Source organism: Camelina sativa, chromosome 16 (genome assembly GCF_000633955.1).
Source record: "Camelina sativa cultivar DH55 chromosome 16, Cs, whole genome shotgun sequence".
NCBI classification, from domain to species: Eukaryota; Viridiplantae; Streptophyta; class Magnoliopsida; order Brassicales; family Brassicaceae; genus Camelina; species Camelina sativa.
The window spans coordinates 9,214,690-9,237,281 of NC_025700.1; the positions used below are offsets into that span (position 1 = coordinate 9,214,690).

At 36.2% G+C, this 22,592-nt stretch overlaps 2 protein-coding genes and 1 pseudogene across 2 annotated transcripts; all 3 read right to left on the bottom strand.

The window, feature by feature from the left end:
* LOC104753511 lies at positions 2,341–2,873 on the bottom strand (annotated as a pseudogene).
* LOC104750221 lies at positions 4,274–4,977 on the bottom strand. The gene is made up of 2 exons (XM_019238143.1): positions 4,760–4,977; positions 4,274–4,682 (listed from the first exon to the last, which is right to left on the bottom strand). The coding sequence occupies exons 1-2, from the start codon at positions 4,850–4,852 to the stop codon at positions 4,350–4,352; spliced, it is 426 nt and encodes a 141-aa protein (XP_019093688.1). The 5' UTR covers positions 4,853–4,977; the 3' UTR covers positions 4,274–4,349.
* On the bottom strand, positions 15,384–16,490 carry LOC104753512 (putative F-box protein At1g58090). Its single transcript, XM_010475756.1, has one exon. It carries the CDS (start codon positions 16,488–16,490, stop codon positions 15,384–15,386), a length of 1,107 nt encoding a protein of 368 aa, XP_010474058.1.

The window sequence follows — 22,592 nt, forward strand, 5'->3', positions numbered from 1 at the left end:
GGGGGGGGGGGGGGTCTTGAAGGAAGAACCTCCGGACTCCTTGATTACGGATGAATCCCTGGACGACTTCCCAGTCGGAGGAGCCCCATCTTTCGAGCCGGACTCCTTGACTGGAGGTTCCCTAGACCTCCTCTCTGACAGGGGGGCTACATCTTTCGAGCCAGATTTACTTCGCTCTTCCCCAGAAGAGATGCTCCGAGTCCGTTCTTCCCCCGAAGAGCCGATTCGAGCTCGGGTCTTCTTGCTCAAACTAGAAGAAGACTCCGGCTCCTTTCTCTTCTTTGATAGCTCGGCCTTTTGCAAACTCCCCTCGACCTGTTCGTTTCCCGCAGCCGGGAGACCCACTCCCTCCTGAGGCTCGTCACTCGAGTCCGCGATGACAATCACGGAGGGTTCAGAAGGCATCAAGGGAGGAACATAAGTTTCACTTACCTCGGGAGTTGGCAAGTTAGTACTCTTGGCGGGAATGGAGACTTTTCCCATAGCGAGAGCAGCGGACATCTGCCTCTTCGCTTCCCTCTCAGCATTTTCGAACTCTTTCTTAAGGGCTCTTTCTTCGCGGTAGCCCATCGAAGCAGTATCAAGGATTCGGGGAGGAGAGGATCGAATAAGAGAACGTCTCCTGTGTCTAACTCCGGACTCTCTGATCCGCTCACACGAGAAAGAGTCCCAAGCAATTTGCCCCTCGCTGCAAAACCGGGAAAAGAACTCCGTGAAGGTGGGAGAAAGCTGGCCGCGTTCGAAGTGAGCTGAAACCAGAATAACAGAGGTAAGACGAAAAGTTAGAGAAGGCTAGCTAATTCTAAACGGACTACTCTACGCTACCAATTTTTGAAGTCCACTTCAAAACGAACAAGCCCGTGAGATGCCCGAATGTGAGCTCGTTAACGGGGAAGAAGAAAAACGATTTTCACCACTTCTCATCTTTCTCCGGAAGGTCGTCAAAAACTTTAAGTCCGGAGAGCAGACTCACGTAGAGGGTGCCTTTGGTACGACCCGTCTTCACGGTGTAGACGTGGAGAAAGTCAGCCAAGGACAACGAATAGTTGTATTCCTCGGCTAGAGTCTGAAGACAAAGAACAGTTTGAACAAAATTCGGACACATTTGAGGGAGAGCGAACTCCAGTTCGAACATCATCCGTACAATGATCTCGGGAAGCGGGAAAGATAATCCGCAGGCGGATAAGAAACTCTCGAACACACAACAGTACCCGACGGGAGGATTCTCCGGGGATTCATGCGCTTCCGGAAACCTAATCTCGATCTCCGAGGGGATTCCGCAAGATCCCCTAACCACCGCCATATCAGTGTCTGAGAGATTTGATGGTGGATGGGGGCCGAAGGCGCCTGGGATAAGCGGTTTCGCGGTTTTACCCGATGAAAATTTTGGGGGAGACATGATGTTAGAACGAAGGAAAAAGATAAGGTGACAAGAAGAACATGAAGAACTTTCCGGCAAACGACAGAGAGCAAAAGAGAACGGGGAGAGTAAATCGACAAAGAACTTAATTCTGAAAATAATGAGAGAGAAGAGAGGACGGCTACCTTTATACGCAGGGTTGCAATGATTACCTGGGAAAATGAAGAGTCCCGGTTCATGTTTCTCTCTCTCTTATAGGGTGCCGTGCAGAGTGGTGGGCCTAATGCGTGTTCGGGAAAGATAAAATCTCATCATTACCTCGATCAAATCACGGGATACGAAGTATATTTGTTTTCCCGAAACAAGCGATAAGGAGATCAAAAGTCCTCCGAGTCAGGCGAGAAGGAGATCAAAAGTCATCCACTATAGTACGTGTAGTTGTACCAACTGTTGGTACCGCCATTAGTCACCTCGGGTCATGGGCCTTAGCCCATGAACAGCAAGCAATACGGGCCGAAGTTACATAAGAGCCCAGCCCATCATGCTCGATTGGAGAAGTGAAATAGTGCATAACGGCGGGTGAATCACCTCGGAGATCGGAGGATTGGTCAAAGATCTCATTTCTTACGGAGTGCGAGATCTTCGGGCCTTAATTGGATATGACATTAATTGTAATGGCTTAGTATAAATAGGTGGTCCAAAAAACTTCTAGGGGACAAGAATACTTATTTTTACTCTCTCAACTTTCTGCTTCTAAAATCAGTTTGGAACTACTACGGTAGTAAGTCCCTTCGTCCACAAAACATTTCGAGAGGAGAATCCAGTTTCAGTTCTCACAACGACTCCAAAAGAATAAAAGATAAAAACGATGATTCATAACAAAGCAAACTACTTATGGTGATCAAATAAATAAATAAATAAAACAAGGAAAAAACAATAGAAATCAAACTTGTAAAAAAATTCTTCTTGGTTCCGTAGCTTTAGCGAAAGTCTCTCAAGAAAATCTTGGGGATCAAACTAGGAACATAGACACAGGATTGAAACTGCTGATGTGTTACTTCATCTATCTTAATCTTTTTGTACAGATCTCCCCTCACAATATAGACCCAAGCTTGTTTAGGTTTCTTGCCAAGAAAACACGTAACGAAGGTTTTTCCAAAGACAGTATCATCGACGAAGTAACTTGAAGAGCTATTGTTGCAAACCATGGGGAAATGAGGTATTGAGATAGTCATGAACTTAATCCACACCACGTCCTCTCCATCATCCCCATTGCCAATCTTCTTCTCTGTCACCCAAATCTTAACCTCTCTTCTTCTTGTGCATTGTTGTAACACTGAAAGCCGATCTCCCTTGTAAATCGCAAGGCCACGAGTATGGGAAGAACTATGTTTTCCCTTAAACGGTAGAATACAAAAGGTCTTTGCTACCTCTTTTGAAAAATCGAACATTCGGATGAAATACTGATGTCCAGTTTCTTAATAAGGATAAGCTGTCCAGTACAAATTTCCATTTAGGGAGACCCTACAGTGATATTCATCTACTAGTATCTCTTCTTCGAGAAAACGTGGAGTGGTACGATGAGTAACGTTCCACGCATTGGTTGCGAATTCGAAGACTGCAACTTTCCTAGTAATTTGATAAATATTTTGACGAGTATACATCATCCCAAAAATCTTGAAACGCTTATCGAATACATATGGGTATGTGTCTTTAACAAGATTTCTGGACGACCGAAAGCAAAGTTTCTGTTGGCGAATATCTTATCGTTGAAAAGAGTATTCCATCCTTTGCAAACGAATCTGAAACGAACGAGAGATCGAGGTGGAACTCGAACGAGTATCTCTTCTTCCAGATCTAATGGAAGCTTTCTCGGCGACATTACGACTTATATAACTTTAATCCTTAACAAATCATGACATGAGTCAATATGATTTATAAAGATATTTTAAATAAAAATAGAAAAGTTGTAATATATCAATAAAAAAAAAAATCTATCCACAAGTAAAAAGTTAAAGAAATTTGCTTATATATTCAATAAACATAAAAGTATATTTTAAATTAGCAACCTAATTCTATTGGAATTTCTATTTGTTAATATATTTATTTTTAAAAAGAGTAAAACTTATTAAACATGTGGAGAAAATGAAATAAGAAATTTGTTGATATCTAAATCTTGGTTTTCAAAGGTAGTATTCAAGTGATCGCCACATGTGTCAATTTTATTAATTTGAAATTTTTTCATGTGTAATCTAATATTTTATTTTTAAAACTAAAAGATAATTATCAAAAAAATGAAAAACTAAAACAAAAAAATATAAATAGATAATTCTACTACAAGAAAACAGGGCAACGACCACTGTGGTAATAGTTGCTAAATAGTCATTAATGTTAATATAACGACTATTTAGCGACTAATCACTATTGTAGTTAAATTTTTGTCGCTAATACGATACCTATTGTCGTTATTTAGCGACTATTCAACAACGATATAACGTTGTCGTTACATAGTCATTGCATTGTCAATATTTAGTAACCAAATTTGGCGACAATTGACCGACAATTTAACGATTATTGTTGCAGTAGTCGTATATTAGTCGCTAAATTTAGTGACTAAATTGCGACTAAGTTACGACGTTTTTACATGAATAAAACTTTAGTCATAAATTAGTCATTTTTTTCTGCGACTATTTACCTTCTATTTGCCGTCTAAATGATGATTATATACGACTACGTTGTTTTAGAAAATAATGAAATTAACTGGTTTTTATTGTTTTGTAATCCTGATTTTAATCCTGATTTATGAAATGAAAAATCTAATGAAAACACATTATAACATAACCATAATTGTATTGAAACCAGAACATACACAAGTCCAAAATAGAAATCAAACCAAAAGATAAGAAGGAAAAAGTTTATAACACATACAAACAAAATGAAAGAGCTTAGTTCATGAGTTAAGAGACAATATGAACCATATTGGAGTTGATCATGGAGTTGTTGATGGAAGATTGTCCTCCTCAGCTGATTGAGAGGCTATAAACTCAAGGAAAGCTGGATTAGTGTGGCGCATGAACTTTGCCATCAAAGTCAGCTCTTTAATCTCGCTCTTTTGCTTAGCCACAAGGAGATGAGTCTCTTTTTCTCGAGCAGCAGCTTCAGCATTGAGAGTCGCCTGAACTTCAATCTGACATTGGGCTTCCTTTAGTTGCTCTTGCAATGTAAGAAAGGCTTCGGTCTGTGATGGTTGATTGCCCTTGCCAAGAGTATCTTTGAGGCTTCCAACACCATAAGGAGTTCCTCGTAAATCCTTCTCAGTGCACTGTTTGCAAAACAAGAAAAACAGTAAGTAAAGAGCAAAACAAGAAAAACAGTAAGTATAGAGCAATGCTACTTTACCTCAAGAAAGATGGCAGTACATTCATCGCTGGTGAGCTCTTGACGGTGTGAAGTACCACCTGAAAGAGTTGAATCTGCCTCGAGCTCAGCCATCTTCTCTTGCAACTTCTACTGATAAGCTTGATGGATTTTCTCTGCCTTGCCATCAACATAAGAACCATCCGGCTTTGTATGTGTTTTGAAAAAAACTTCACCCATATTGACATCTCTTCCCAACTCATGTTCCTGCAGTCTTAGAAAGTCAAGAATTGTTATGAAAGTGTTTAAAGATAGAAATGTTGATAAATGTAACTAACAAAATAGAAATGACTTATTACCAGATCATCTCGGATTTCCCTATACGACTTAGGGCCTGATAAGTGGATGTGAGGACCAAGACCATTACGGTCAGACATACGACACTTGGAATAGGTTGAACTCCTTTGTTGTTCTTCTTCAGTATCCCAATTATCAACCATCTCTTGCCAGAGAGTACCTTTAATCCACGAAGGTTTAATTTGAGCCGTCCTTGCATTGCTAACCATGCCCTTCATCCGACGTTTACAGATGGTGTTGAAATTTTCTTGAACGGTTCCTGTTATCAATGGATCCCAAGTGTGAGTTTTATACATAACAAAGAGAGAAGGAATTATGTCAGTGAAAGTCAGTGAAAACAAGTAATAAACACAAGTAGAAAACAGGTTACATTGGACTATTCTTACCGCAAACTCCATAAAGTATCTCTGTTTTCTATCCGGAGGCACACAAGTCCAAGTATAATATGGACCATTGAATTTGTTTGTAAAAATCTTGGTAATAATCCGAAAATGTTGGCCTTTTTTGTCCCGATCAAACCTCCACACAGACATGTAAACAATGTGTGTTAGTTTGATCAGTTAGAAAGTAAACAAAAAAACAAAAAATCAGTTAACAATGTCCAAGAGATTCAATGGTTTCACATACACATGTTGCATCAAAGACACCCTAAGATAAATAAACCAATTGAAACGAGAATCAAAGACACCCTAAGACAAACCAATTAAAACGAGAATCAAAGACACCCTAAGCCAAAAACATTACCAAGTTGTCTTCTCCCTAAGTGTGTCAAACACCATAAGTATGACAAACCAATTGCTACAAACATTACCAATTGCTACAGACGAGAATCAAAACAAACCAAAGCCAAAAACATTACCAAGTTGTCTTCAACAACGGTATGGGAGAGAGAACCGTCGTAAACTTCTCACGGCCAGGCATCGTAAGCAGAGCATTTAGAGATTGCATCGTGTCATCCTCGAGTTGAGGAAATGCATTGTAATTGTTACCTTGAGAAGATGGTTGTCGAGATTGATCATGGGAGTTCTGTGGTGGAGACAGCGGATGATCCTCCGGTTCATTCACAGGGTTGTACTGAACCTCCGGTGTCGAAATAGGCGGATTAGGAACTCGATTGACGGAGTTCTGGAAAAGTGTCTGTGGCGGTGGGAAGTTCCGGAAGTTTTGGGGGATAACTCGTGGTATCTCTTGGGGCGTGAACAGCAAAGGAATTCGAGCCGTCGGCGTGAAAGTGTACTGAGGTGGAAGAGGTTTGGTTCTTCTACCGGCGGCTGCGGGTGGGTTAGGGTTAGAGGGTCCGACTCTCTGAGAAAGGTTGGGTGCAACCTTTCTCTTTTTGGTTTCAACTGCAGGATTCGACACCATGAGACAGAATATGAATCAACGAAGAAAGATGAATATGGATTGAGAAAGATGGATCGAAGACGAAGAAAAAAGGTTGATCGAAGAGAACAAGGAAGATGGATCGAAGAAAGAAGGTCGATCAAAGAGAAGAAGGTGATGGATCAAAGAGAAGAAAGGTTGGCTGCGGATGGATCAAAGAAGAGAGGTTTAGGTTTCTCTGAGTTTCGAAGAGAAGAAGAGAATGCGAAGAGAGGTTTAGGTCGATCGAAGAGAAGAATAGTTTTTGGGCCTGCGTTGATTTTTGGCCCAAATTTCTTTGTCCAAAATATAACAAATGATTTACACATTATAAACAACACGTTTTGTTTATAATCACAAAAGAGGAGATGGATCAGATGGTTATGTATGGTTACTAAACATATAGTGACCGGATTCGAGTACCCCCAATTGTAAATTTTTATTTGTTTTTTTTATCACTTAAAATGTTATGATTCAATATGTATTGCAACGAAAATAATTTCAAGTACATAATTATTCTTAAAACACAAGTATTTTTAATTTTTATTAAAAAGTAGGAAAAAAAACAATTACGTTTATTAAAGTACATAATTTATTAAACATATCTTAAAGCACCAACATAATCTTTAGGGTTCTTCGTCGTCTTCTTATTATCATCCGAAGACGATAAATTACACATAAATTCATCTTCAGGTTCCGCGTCTGCAACATCGTAGTCAATGTTTATTGGGTCTCTCATTTCCAAATTGTCTACTATGACTTCTTCAATTGTAGTCATCATTACAGCATCATCATTTTCTGTTTGCAAAAGAGTCAGTTCTCTAGAAATGTTTCCCCTCGGATTCACTTTTAGAACATTCAGCCAAAAATGCTTCGGTTTCTTTATGTATGGGTACGAAATATAACAAACCTGTGAGGCTTGAGATGCTGTTTTGCAATCAACGTGTAAAAGTTACACATATTATATATAAATGTGATAATGACAATATATTGAGGATTGGAGCATTTATATACATACCTAGAATAAATGGTTCGTTTTTATTGTACTTTCTGGATGAAAGAACGTCTACAACGCAACCATTACTTCTCCTTGTGCCTCTACCAATTACAGGGTCATACCACTTGCACTTAAATAGTGTGATTTTCAACCCAAGCATTCCCTCATACTCAAGTTCTATGCTATCAGTTTATGTCCCGTAGAAATCTGCAGCGTCAGATGCATCCGCATAATTTTCACCTTTAACCGAAACCCCATAATTACATGTCTTTCGTCCAGCACCGTGGTTCTCTGTATGAAACAAATAACCTCTTGTAAAATATATTGTCCATGTTTTAGCCTGGTTCAAAGGTCCATGCACAATCTCTTGAACCCGAGTAGGAAATGGATTTGAGGCGTTCCAATAACTAACCTGCATATATATAAGTCTTCCCGTTATGTTAAATATAACAATAAGTACAATATGTATATCACGAAAAATGGTTTAACATACATATTCTTTAATCCATGAATGATATTCGTCAGCTCTTTTCGCGGAGAGTTCTCTCTCGGTAAGTCCTGGATATTTTGCCGAAATATAATCCTCGAACATACTATATAGAAAGATAAGATCACCACAAATGTATATGAGAAAATATAGTGGACTTAGATATCTTAAAATGTAACTAATTATATACCTCTCAATTGGTTGAAAATAGTCACAATTCTGTAAAACATATGCGTGTGCGCAACGATAGTCATCACCTAAAAGCTATATTTCATTCATTTCTCCACTGGGACCAAATAATTAAAAAGTAATTATTATAATATTGTCATCACCTAAAAGCCATATTTCATTCTCCTTCATCAAATCTTGTTAATCTGACCAAATAATTAAAAAGTAATTATTATAATATTAAATTAAATATCACATTAAAAATATTTACTCTTAATTGCTCACTTTAATTTTGTTTGTATGTTTGCAGCAAAGTAGTGCTCAGAGAAATAAGAAATCTCGTCATTGATATATGATTCAACAATTGATCCTGCCGCATATATTTTGTTCTTTGCTTTTCCTTTCAATTTTTTGAAAAACCTTTCAAAAGGAGACATCCACCTATATTAGACAAGGCCTCCCAATTCAGCTTCGTTGGGAAGATGTATAGGAAGGTGCTCCATCACATCAAAAAAGGATGGTGGAAATATCTTTTCCAAATTGCAAAGGATTAAAACAATGTTCTGTTTTAGAATTTGTAGTCGACTTGTTAGCAAAGTTCTCGAGCATAAGTCCCGGAAAAATGCTCCAACCCCTACAATATTATATATTTATTCAAACTTCATCACATTTATAAAGGAAATAACCTTTACTCACTTCATATATATATAGAACTTTCATAATTATTTAATTTACCTGATAACGCAAGGTGGACATTCCGGTCAAGGAGTTCTGCAAAGATAAATGGAAGTAACCGCTCCATGAAAACATGGCAGTCATGGCTCTTCATGCATGAAAACTTTCCATTTTCCATTTCAACAAAACTAGCTAAGTCTGCTGAATAGCCATCTGGGTATTTAACCGAGTATTTCACACATTCTAATAAGCTTGTTCTGGCTTCGTTTGTCAATGTATAGGGCGGGAAAGGTGCTTTACCCCTACTATCAAGATGTAAGTGTGGCCGAGAACAGAACTTTGCTATATCCAACCTTGACATGACGGAATATTTTGATTTACCTTTCACACGCATAAGAGTGTACATGATGTTGTCCAAAAAATTCTTCTCTGTATGCATCACATCAATATTATGTCGGAGATTAAGATCCTTCCAGTACGGTAGCGACCATAAAATGCTCTGCTTGTGCCAGTTATGGGGCTTTCCATATCCATGCATCTTCCTTTCATGACCATTTCCACCAACGTCCTTGGTTCTTGGTGGATTTACAGAATTCAACCTCTCAGAATAAACTTGCTCACCGGTCAAGGACTCTGGTGGATACTCTCTTGTAGCGTCTTTTTCCTTCAGGAAGTCTTTTTTATTTCTCCTCAAAGGATGATCAGGAGGAAGAAATCTCCGATGACAATCAAACCAACATGTATTCCTTCCATTAGGTAGATAAAAGGACTTTATATCATCCATGCAAACTGGACAAGACAATTTACCAGGTTGGATAAATACATCAAGACTAGCTCGCGGATGGTTTTGACCAGAATTCAGAATTGTAAGAAACAAGTACTCAATATCCATACACATACCAGGGGGTAGATTATATGACGTCAATATCACTGGCCATAATGAATGGTGACGAGACATCCCAAATGGATTGAACCCATCAGTACACAATCTCAAATATACGTTACGGGGTTCTTCAGCAAATTGAGGATTTTGTTCTTGAAAATACTTCCAATCCGCTGCATCAGACGGATGACTCATTTCTCCCACCTTTGCTTGGTGCTCGGCATGCCATCGCATTGCTGCTGCAATCTTGTGACTCTGATACATTCTCTTCAGTCTATCACCAATAGGTAAGTACCACATACGACTATATGGTACTTTGGTTCTACGTCGGTCATTCTTAGGCTTCCATCTTGGTGCATCACAAAACAAACATTTTTCTTCCTTTTTGTCATTTTTCCAGAATAACATACAATTGTTTATACAAACATCAATTGTATGATATGGGAGTCCTAAATTGCGCATCAATTTCTCTGTCTCGTAATGAGAACCTGTAGCCTGGTTTCCTTCTGGTAAATAATCACTCAACATTTCACATACTGAATCCACTAACTTTTCACTCATATTATAATCTGCCTTATTTTGCATAACTCTAGCAGCTAAAGATAATTGTGAATGACCTTCACGACAACCATCATATATTGGATTTTTGCACCTTCTAACAAGTCATAGAATTTTTTGAATGGTTAAGTACTGGTTCTTTTACACTCTTATAACCCCCATCCCATTGATAGTTATCATCAAAACCCACATTAGAAGGAAATGCATCAGTCACCATATCCACATATCTATCTTCTACTACATTACCCACTTCCTCACTCCCACTAATAAATGTCGGATCAACAGTACTCGTTCCTATATCCATATTTATTTCTTTCCCATGCTTATACCAAATATAATAATCTGGCATAAACCCATAACTAAAAAGATGATTCCAAATTCTAGTCCCTAAAAAACGCTTCTCGGTTTTGCACCTACTACAAGGGCAAAAAAACTTACCTCCATTTTCTTGTGCAAAAGGCTGGCTATTTGCAAATTGCATGAACTACTCCATCCCGGCTCTGAACTCTTATGTAAAATTTCCCGTCACCTCATCGATCCTCTTGTACATCCACTCTCGGAAATTACTATAATTGTAACTTCCTGACATTATTATAAATCTCTATGATCTCTTTTTTTTATTTGTGTTGCTTTGTGTTTCTGTGAGTGAGAAAAACGATTGGAGATCTCAGTTTTATATAGGCATATTTAGCAACTAAAAGGTGATTATATCACGTAGTCGCCAAATACAGGTACACCTACTTCAGAATGCCAAAAACGTGTTTTAAACCAACATTTAGCGACTATTTTATGACATAATTTGGTGACATGCCATATTGTTGCTAAATAGTCGCCAAATATACGACTACACAAGCAACTACCCAAATAGTCGCTAATTTAGCGACTATTTAGCGACAAACGTTTGCGACTCAGCAGAAATGTCGCAAAATAGTCGCTACATGTACGACTATTCTTGTTTCGTCGTGTTTTAGTCGCCATTTAGCAACTACTTTGGCGACTAATTTATTTTGTCCCAAATAAGCGACTAATAAACGACTATATAAGAATAGTCATAAATTAGTCGCCAATTAGTGGGTAAGTAGTCGCTAAATTTAACAACTACGAATTTAGTCGCTGATCGTAGTCGGAAAACCGTGTGTTCTTGTAGTGGACCTTTTAAAACAGTATTTTAAACATGGACCTTTTTAATATGTTGTTTTGTATACTTTGTTGATTTTTTTTTTCTATTCTTCCTTTTTTTTACCTTTTATTTTTTAAAAAGATATTTCTAGATTTATAGATATCTAATTTATCATTCTACATAGACAATTATGAGAGGAAAAAACATTAAAATATTTTGGTAATAGGTAAATAGATAAAATATATAAGTGATCACCATCTTGGCAAAAATAATGTGGTAAATATACCTATGAAAAAATCGTTTTAATAATATTACAGTGTAGGTTTTTGTTTGCTTTTTATTCAAATCTTCGTGTAATATAATGTATGATATTTCGTGTATTCTGATTTTTTTTTTTCGTTTTTGAGCTACTTGTGATTTTGAGATAAATACTTTTGTTTCTCAATATCTATTATAGCTAGTTCCAGAGTTTGTAAAAGCAAATGAATTATCGATAGCTTAAAAAAGATTTCTTTAATTTATGAGTTCTTTAAAATCTGACTTTCTTAAATCTCTGATTATTTGTAATGAGTATATAAATTGAGATGATGGTTAAAAAAAAAATTATTGTTTTCTTATATACTTTTGATTTAAGTATAATATCATAGTTTGTTTCTTTTATTTGTGTATTCTTGTTCCTAAAACAATTATAAAACCAGTTTGAGCAGGTTGATAATCATTTTAAAATTAAAATTTGAAAGAATTACTAGACTAGTACATAAATCGTTACTAGATTAGATCAGTTTTTTTTTCTTACTAAAGTAGTACTCCCTCTGTATTTATTTAATTGACGTTCTAGGTTGTTTTGAGTAGATTAAGAAAACAAGTAAGTTGACTATTTTAACCTTATAAACAACATTAATTTAAAAAGTAATTCTAGAGATTGTCTTAGACATGAGGCTATAACTGAGATTCTTTTACAAAACTTACATTGATAAGTGTGAACGACAAGTATTTTAAAACATGAAAACAAACCTAGAACGACAATTAAATCAATACGGAGGGAGTACTAATTAGTTGGTAAAAGTCGTTTAACCATTTGGTTATCTGTTTAACTGCGGGTATATGCCATTTTGATTTTAAAAAATTGGATTCTATCAAAAAATTTGAAATCGTGAAACCCTTATGTAATCGTGAAACCCTAGGGAAAGTTTAATCAAATCCATTTGTGTGGTGTCGACTTGGTGAAGCGATTGTGGAGGTGATATCGCCGGGGATTCAGACGGAGATCTCGGTGGGTGGTTAAAATACATAATAGATTTCAGTACAAATTTGGTTGGGTTTCGTTGGGAGATTATCGTGAAGGGGAAATCAGCCGCGTTGTGACGAAATTGAGTAAGGGGCGAGTATATATGATTAATGCAGTTTGTTAAATCTTGTTGAAATATCTAATGGAGGGTGTGGTGTTTATGCTAGGGTTAGAATCGGCGAGAAAAAACCGGTGAGTGGCAGGACGCTAAAGACGAATGTTGAGTCGAAAGAATCTGGGTTAGTGATGAAAAAATCCAAAGGTAAGTGTGTGATTTGAGAGAGATGTATAAATCCGAATATGGAAAATTGTGTTGCCTGTCATAAATCCGAATATGGAAAATTGAAGAATCACCAATCTTGAAGCTCTCACCCTCTACCGACAGCCACAAACCCAACATTTCACAATATACAAAGTAGGTCTTGATTGAGGCACATAGAAGTCAAACTTTTGGACGACACTTAATATCTTCAATCTAACACACAAAGCTTTTCTTGACTCATATGTGTCCCCAACCGCGATATCAATTTCATTGATTCCTCAAACAGACTGCGAAAACTACAATTACTTTTAGGAAACGAAAAAACTGTTTTTGCTTTTGTTGTTTCCACAATTGCCTCTTCGTCATCCTTAATTTGCCCAACTTCATTATCATTAAGCACACTATACTCTTCATCCCCTGAACTTGCTCCATCTGGGTCATCAAAACAATCAAACCTCATTTCGTTGTCTTCATCGTTTTCTTCCCCTTCTTCCTCGTCTTCTCCCACTTGTCTTTTCCCTACCGCCTTCACTTCATAGTAATCGTGACTGGTAGCCATCTCCACTTTATCGTATTTCCGGCTTTTAGAGATCTCCTCCTCCCTTGAATGGACAATTTCAACACAAAGCCGACTCACTCCTTCTGCTTGACTTTGTCGGATGAGTCTTTGATTGATTTGTAATTGTATATATGTTTTAGTTGGTCCGACGTCAGTATCCGACAGATGAGAAGCCTTGAAGCCATTCCTTGAATGTTGTTCAGATTCAGACCTTGAAGCCATTGGGGTTGGAAAGCTGATCTATTGGTAGAGAAAGATATGTTTCTCTTACTCTGATACTTCGCATGTTTTATTTTTCTTATGGTTCCGACATTGTTCCATCTGTTTTGACATGTCACTTTCTTGTAGGTGCGTGTTGGCTTTGGAAGATACATAAGACAAGGAGCCAAGTGAAGTGGGCAAAATTTGGAGGATACCATTAAGCATTTACTCTTTTTATGGATTCTCTTTTATTATGTTTTAATGTTTCCTACGTTTAAATTTTTATGAAATGCAATAATTTTATAAACATATATCTCAAAATGCAATAATTTCATATTCTAATTTATTTATTTTTTATTTTCAAAAAAAATTAAATTAAGAGAATCAAAATAAGAACCCACCATTGGGGGGTAAAATTTTAATTAACAATCACTAAGTTCTTAATCTACTCAAATTACAAAATATATTAATAAACAATTTTAAGAGGCCCTAAAATATATCCCCCAATGGGGTTGCCCTTACATATGATACATGTGACTTAATCCCAAAAAAGTATGTGGGAGTCTAGAAGCTGAAGCCGATCAACATAGATCACCTCCCAAGCATATCGCAAGGGACCTCAAACACATCGCAAGAAAGATTTACAAACAGATTAAGCATAAACCACAAATGAATCTAACAACTCCTTTTAAGCTCCTTCCATCAGCTTAACAGCAAACCCTTCACTTGATTCCGCAGCTTCTGAAAGACTCGAGCATAGCTGACGTGGCCAATGGTCTCTTGCGATAGTACGTTTGATGCACCTGATCAGATTCTAGGGAAAGAGTCTGGTTTTGAGGTAACTTTTACTTTTGTGTTCGCAAGATATGACTAGCCTATCACATGTCGTCTACATGACTAGTTAATATATCTTAAAAAAAAAAATGAATATATCTTTTTCTTTCTATCAGTGTTATTTGGTTCTTTTTCTTTTTTAGAAGCTGTGTATTTCTCCTCATAACTGCTTCGTTTCTGTATGCTACTGTTATAAATTTTTTCTAGTCTACGCCTAAAAAATGTCGTGTGAGGTGCAAGGAGAAGCCATTTTATCTTACATTTGTTCAACTTTGGAGCCACGAAGTACACAAGTGCAGTAGACATATGCATGAATCCAAACTACACGGAATTAAAATTTCCCCTGAAATCGATGTAGTATGTATGTGTTGCATGAATTGATTGAAAAGCTTGTGTCCTACAGAACTCCCTCGCATCCCTGCTGAAAGCGTGGACCACCTTGTCCCTAAACATGCGGTAAGCACAACCACTATATGTCATTGCACTCGTAAGTCGTAAGAGTCTTCAATGTTTTCTACACACAACCTGTTGGTGTTCTCTTCTTCTCTTTAAGCTCTCTGGATCTCAGCTTTGGGGATTTTATTACCTTCTTCTCTGTAAGCTATACTACATAAACAGGAATCACTGACAGAGAAACGAATTTGTATATCTTCCCAGGCTCAAAACCAGATTTTAAGAAAAATCCTATATTAATTAACAGAATCAGGCCAAACAAATTGTGGTTCTATCTTGAGTTCAACTTTTTTAGGACAGACGTCACTTAATTATAGATATGATATATAATATTAATAATTGTATATATAGTATCCTTTCAAACCAATGAGAAAGGCTCCAAAAGAGAAGAAAATTGATTCATAACAAAGCAAACTACATGAAGGTAAATAATTAAATAAAACAAGAAAGCAACAATGTAAATCAAACATGTAAAACATTTCTACTTGGTTCAGTACCTTCAGCCAAAGTCTCTCTAGAAATGGTGATTAAACTTGGAACATAGACACAGGATTTTAACTGCATATATGCCACTTCATCTATCTTAATTTTTTTGCACAAATCTCCCCTCACGATATAGACCCAAGCTTGTTTAGGTTTCTGGCGAAGAAAACACGTAACGAAGGTCTTTCCATAGACATTATTATCGACGAAGTAACTTGAAGAAATGTTGTTGCAAACCATGGGAAACTTAGGTATTGAGATAGTCATGAAATTAATCCACACCACATCATCCCCATTGCCAATTTTCTTATCTGTCACCCAAATCTTAACCTCTCTTCCTCCTATGCATTGTTGTAACACAGAAAGCCGATCTCCCTTATAAATCGCGAGGCCACGAGTATGGAAATTACTATGTGTCCCCTTAAACGGTAGAATACAAAAGGTCTGGACTACCTCTTTCGAAAAATCGAACATTCCGATGAAATAACTTTTACTAGTATAAGCTGTCCAGGATAAATTTCCATTCAGGGAGACCGTGCAATTACATTCATCGAGTAAACGTGGAGTGGTACGATAAGTAACTTTCCACGCAATGGTTGCAAATTTGAAGACTGCAAATCTCGTAATAACTTCATCAAACCTCTGAGTCCTAGTCTTCATATACTCGTAACTCTTTTCGGTGCTACTACCATCGTAACCCATGCTCTGACTGCTGCTACGTGGATACTCATCATCCGGGTCAATCCATTCAGTCTGATTGAATAACGGGTTTCGAACCACGGCTCCATAATAACCATCGCAGGTCCCCTCGAGATCATAACGGCGACCGCTTAAATCGAAACATAAATCACTAATTTTTATAGTCGGATCGTCCTTGTTGAGATCGACGCTTATCGAATAAAGATGGGAATGTGTCTTTAACAAGATTTCTGGGCGACCGCAAGAAAAGTTTCTTTCGACGAATCTCTTCTCGTTGAAAAGAGTGTTCCATCCTTTGCAAACGGATCTGAAGCGAACGAGAGATAGAGGTGGAACTCGTACGAGTATCTCTTCTTCCAGCTCTGATGGAAGCTGTCCCTGCGCCATTAGAGCAAGATTATTGGAACAAATCAGTATTAAGATTATTGGAACAAATCAAGATTATTGGAGCAAGATTATTGGAGCAAGATTATTGGAACAAATCAAGATTATTGGAACAAATCATAATTTTTTAAAATTTTAGCAAATTCGAATCTTGAGCATAGTTTCGACAAATGAAGGCCTAGTTGTTGGAAGCGTGTAGTCAACTTTTGAAGCTCTATGAGAGAGAGAGAGTAAAAAAGAAAAAATCGATTCTACAAAAAAAAATGTCTCCTTTAATATTTTTCTCTCACCCAACGATACGCCGACACGTAGCACCCCTTAAATCAAGTTTCAGTCTCTTATATAAAGGGAGATCTTACATTTTATTTTCAATTCTGATTAATTTTTTGGAACCAAAACTCTAAGAACTCAGCTATGAACCCCCAATGGAGAAGGTCTTAGTGGAAGCTTTCTCGCAACCATTATTAGGGTTTTCTTTTGTAAACGAAGGAAGGGAAGAAATCTTATTATATAAGCATCCGTTTTCAGCCAATAAAAAAAATCGTGACATCCCCTGTTATTAATTGAGAAGTATATTTTCTTTAAGTAACCTTTTATTTGTGAGATTTACATAATTAAAATCTTGCTATTTGAATAAATATCAAAATTTGAAATTATTATTTGTTATATCCAGAAAACATATTTAAAATAATTCTAAAAGGAAATTAGTTTCCAAAAATTAAATATTTTAGATTTTAATTTGCTAAAATTTTAAAAAATTATTGTGGATCATGTTATGGAGCGGGTTAGAGTTTACTTAAATATGATTATATAGTTTTTACGGGTTGTTCTACTAAAATACACAAAATATTTTAGTCGGATATCAAATGAGTTAACGAGAGATGTTACACCAATCATAACCGGTACCACACACAAAAAATACAATCCATCTAAAATTATAGAATTTAAATATTAACCAAAACATATTAAAATGAACAAAAAAAAAAAATACAACATACATTTTTTCTTTGGCTTCAATTGGTGACCAAAATTTAGAAAAGGAACGAGGAGAAATATCACATTCTTTATTTACCATTTGAAAGTAATATTTTTTTCCTACATTCCTATATTCTTCAAAAAATAAGGAACAATAAAACAAAAATGTTCCTCCCCAAAATTGATGAGGAACAAATGAAACAAAAAAAAAGAACAAATATTGAAGTTCATTTTTAATTTCAAAATAAATTAAATATACGTTTATTAATAAATTTCAATTTTATAATATAAAAACTTTCATATTTTCATAATGTATTGACAGAAAAAATATTAAACTAATCTTAAGGCTCTATTTGAAAACTGTGTGAATAGTAAAATTTAATTTAAAATTTTTTATTTTAAAATCAAATGTAAAATTTATTATATATACATTAAAAATAATATTAGTATTATCATTGAAATTTAAATTTATTTACTATTTAATATATTTGAAAAACATTTTTATTGTTTGGTTACCATTTACTATTTTGTTCCTTCTTTGCAGATTTTCTTTTCATTCCCCAAAAACTGTTTATTCCATTCCGCATTGTTATTTTTATTCTTTTTTTTTTAATTCTTCTAATGACTACCAGTAGGAGCCTTAATAATTATTGTCTTGTAGTGTAATCAGTACAATAAAAGAACAAAGAGTTTCTCTCATGTGTTGACACATCAACTTTTTAGTTGAACGAGGAGTTGACACATCAATTAAAATGTGTTTACCAATAAAATTATAATAATTAATACAATTCATCTCTAATTTTGCCAAACATGTCAATATTCACAATTTCATGAAAATTAAAATCCTATAGAAAAAGGCAACGAATGATCGATCAAATGTTTTCCGGTTCTCTTTCTCTTTCAGTGACTTATATTTTCATGAACAAATCCTCTGTTTTGTATTGTTTGTGACTTTAAAATTTTGGGATTGTATATTAAGTGGAACATTGATTTTGACGGAATAGTTCCTAGTGTATTAAGCTTTGATTGAGAGTGTATCCTGTTTTTTTAAGAGAAAACAAGTATGGTTAGGTTCTCTTTGTTTAATAATGTGTATATAAAATGTTCGAGGTACAACGCTTGGGAGGGGACCATATAAAATGCTCTGGTCCCTGGTCTAAGGGGATGTATGGACCTAGGCCCGGAACCTCTTAGTAATTAAAAAAAAAATGTGTATATGATGGTTGTAATCCATGTAAGTTTAAGGGAAAGTTATAAATAAAGGATCTTTTTCTAAAAATTTGGCCATCTACACTTTATTTTAAAATTTTGGTCAAATAGGTTTTAGGATTAAAAAAAAGCCAATAATACCCTCAATTATATTTTCAGATTTAATTTGTTGATTTTTATTAACTGAAATTAAGAAAACAGTTTGAACAAACTATTTGCGTTTGTTGGGTCTTATTTTGAAATCGAGTGGACCTTATTTGATTTTATTGGGTCTCGATAACCTTACAATTGAGAATACAAAAAAATTTGGAAAGGGGAAAAAGATTTTAATCGAAACTAAACCTTCTTTCGCCGTCCACCGTCTCTCTCCATCATCTGGTTCTCACCATCGTCTCTCACTGTCTCTCCATCTCACCGTCTCTTCGTCTTCACCATATCTCCTTCTTTCGCCGTCCACCGTCTCTCTCCGTTGTCTGGTTCTCACCATCGTCTCTCACCGTCTCTTCAGCTCACCTTCTCTCCGTCTTCACCATATCTCCATCTTCACCATCGGTTCATCTCTTGATGAATTGGGTATGTAGAATTCTTTATTTTTTTGCATGTTTATTATTTTGATGTATTAGTTTCTTGAGATTATGTAAACTTTATAACTTGATTTCAACCCAGATTTGTGTAAATATAAGTTTAGATCCGTTTTGCATCTTTATCACATAATTCTTGATTTTTTTGCATGTTGATTATTATTTTTTGTATTCTATCGACTTTAAAGGAAAAATTGTGTACCAGGGTTGATGAAACAAGATCGATAAAGGTAGTTAACAAGAACAAGAGTGATGATCGAAACAGTTGTGAACTTTTTTTGAACAATAAGGTTAGTGAAAAAGTTTGCATAAATCTCTTTTTCATATGAGTTCTTCGTTTTTTGGTTTTCTTAGTTTGTTTGTTTAGGGTGATATGAGCGTAGATATGAGCGATTACGTTGTTGATTGAAGCGTATCCACACTTGTAGCAGCAACAGATTGTAACGTTGTTTTGTTTTTATCATCATTAGTGAAAAAGTTTGCATACATCTCTTGATTTTAGCTGTGTTTGAGAAAGTTTGCATTAATCATATGGATTTATTGAATGCAATATTCTCAAATGATGTCACCACTTTACAGTTTATGTAATTTTTTAAAAACTCGATTTCTTTTTTTGCTCTTTTTAGTTCAGGAAACCTGTCTATATCAATCATGACCCGCTTTATATTCTCTTTGCAGTCAATTATATTTGTCAGAGACTGACCATGGGTGAAAGCAGAATTGGATCATAAGTCGCAAATGTCAATGTCCTCAACAAAAGCACCATCAGATTCTGAAACAAGTAAGAGCCAAAAGTACAGTTTTTTTTTTATATACAAGTCGTATCTAGTTTGGTTATAAAAGTCGTATCTCATTTGTTTTTTTGTTTTTTTTTTCAAGTTTCTATTAGCAGCTAAATGATTAGTCATAGTTTTCTTGTTCTTAAATCATACTTTTAGTAATCTGTTTTTTTTGTTTTGTAAAATTGAAGTCTCATATCTTTGTTGATTTATTTCAGTTTTGGCTAATTTATACTAATTCATTTTTTACTTTTTTCGGCAGGAATGGAAAAGAAGTACCCTAAACGGCTTATGGAAGATGGAAGCAAGCCACAAGTTGGGCAGATAAATAACACTTGTCGAATGTCAATCTTACACAAAATCAAGAAGGCATTACCAGAAGAGTATGAGATTGTGAAGGGTGATCCAGTTTTCGCATCTGTATTTGCATTGTATGAGAATGGTCTTGGGTACTCAGCTCGGTTGATACACAGCATCATGTGTAGGCAGTTGGTGACTAAGAGAAGACATGAGCTGTGGTTTGTGTTTGGTAAGAAGCCGCTTAGATTCTCAATGCAAGAATTCCATGCAGTTACTGGTCTTAAGTACTCAGCCGATTTCAGTCATGATTCAGAGAGTTGGACAGATGATAATGGGTTTTGGAGCAAATTGTTGAAGAGAGGTGGTATCATTACCATTCAAAACTTGATGAAGACCCACCTTGAAGCAGCTCCATCATGGAGAAAACAAGAAGATAGAATTCGGTTTGTGTATGTTTGTGTGATTGCTGGGTTGGTAGTGGCTAAGGATGAGAAGAAAGCTATACCACATTCATACATCAAGCTGGTCATGGATCTAGAGAAGGTTAGGACTTATCCTTGGGGTCTTGTAGCTTTTGACCATTTAGTTAGCTCTATAGTGGAAGCAAGAAAGAAACTGAAGAACCCCATTAGTTACATCCTCAATGGTTTCTCATATGCTCTTCAAGTTTGGGTTATGGAAGCCATTCCTCTTATTGGACAACTTATGGGAGAGAAGATTGACACAGAGATTACACTTAGCCGAATCTCTAATTGGAAAGGTGCTGCTAAAGTATCATATGATGAGCTCCTCCTTTTAGAGAAATCAATTGGAAACAAGGTCAGTTGACTTCTTCTTTTTTCTTTTAAGTTTAAATTCGAATACATTGAGTTTTTTTTTTAATTGGTTTCTTTGTTTTTGTTTTGTCAGGATGTTGTTTATTCATGCATTTCCTCCACTGGAAACTTTGATATATTGCAGTCCATTGAATTTTTGAGGGGTGATGAAATTGAAGATTGTGAAGTGGACAACTTGGAAGCTTTGATCAGATCTGACTATGATTTTGGAGATCATATTTGGGAGAGTGTCGAAGGATATGGTGTGGAAGATGATAACATTGAGGATGCTGGTGTGGAACAATCTCAGACTGTTGGAGGGGACAATGAAGTTTCGGTTGGAGAGGAGAGTGGTCAGAAGCAAGCTGATATCCCAGAAGTGTCTAGCTTAAAGAAGAGGAAGAAGAAGCTAGTTGACCATGGAGCAGAGACACGGAAAAGAATGGTCTTAAATCAGATAGCATCAACTTCACATTGTTCTTGTGGAGATGATATGAAGCGGTTCTTTAAGGAGTTGATTGACTCTTCTTTCAAGAGCTTCACAGAGACCTTTGGAGAACGATTGCTAACTTTGGAGAAAGATGTATCAGATATCAAGGCCTTGATATCCAGACCAGCAGCAGTGGATCCTAAGCCAGCAGTAGTGGATCCTAAGCCACCAGTAGTGGATCCTAGTCCATCACGAGTGAAGCCCAAAACTTCGGTACGTAAGAAGTAGCTCAAAGCCTTGTTCGATTGTAATATGTTGTGTGGTCTTTCCTTTTTCTTGTATCCTTGTTTGTATGTGTATGTTGTAAACATAATTTATGTGTTGTAACTTATGTGTTGTAAACTTATGTGTCATAATTTTTAAGTGTTGTAACTTTAACTAAAGCCTTTCATAATTTTTTTTTTTTTTTGACAGGTTGAACTGTTTGATTTAGATAATCTGTTGATAGACCTCAATGTAGATACACAAGACTATCTAAAGAACACAGTAGGACACTTATCTCAAAAGTCTGTTGTGACCGGATTTGATCCTACACTTAGTCCCAAAGACGCGGGTAAAGATGAACCGGATGCGGTGTTGACTTTAGTTTCTGATGATCTATGGAATGGTTTCGAAGAGTGGAGTAGGCATCTCGAGTACATGATTCAAATATTTTTATANATTGAATATTTGAGGGGTGATGAAATTAAAGATTGTGAAGTGGACAACTTGGAAGCTTTGATCAGATCTGGCTATGATTTTGGAGATCATATTTGGGAGAGTGGCGAAGGATATGGTGTGGAAGATGATAACATTGAGGATGTTGGTGTGGAACAATCTCAGACTGTTGGAGGGGACAATGAAGTTTCGGTTGGAGAGGAGAGTGGTGAGAAGCAAGCTAATATTCCAGAAGTGTCTAGCTTGAAGAAGAGGAAGAAGCAAGTTGACCATGGAGCAGAGACACGGAAAAGAATGAT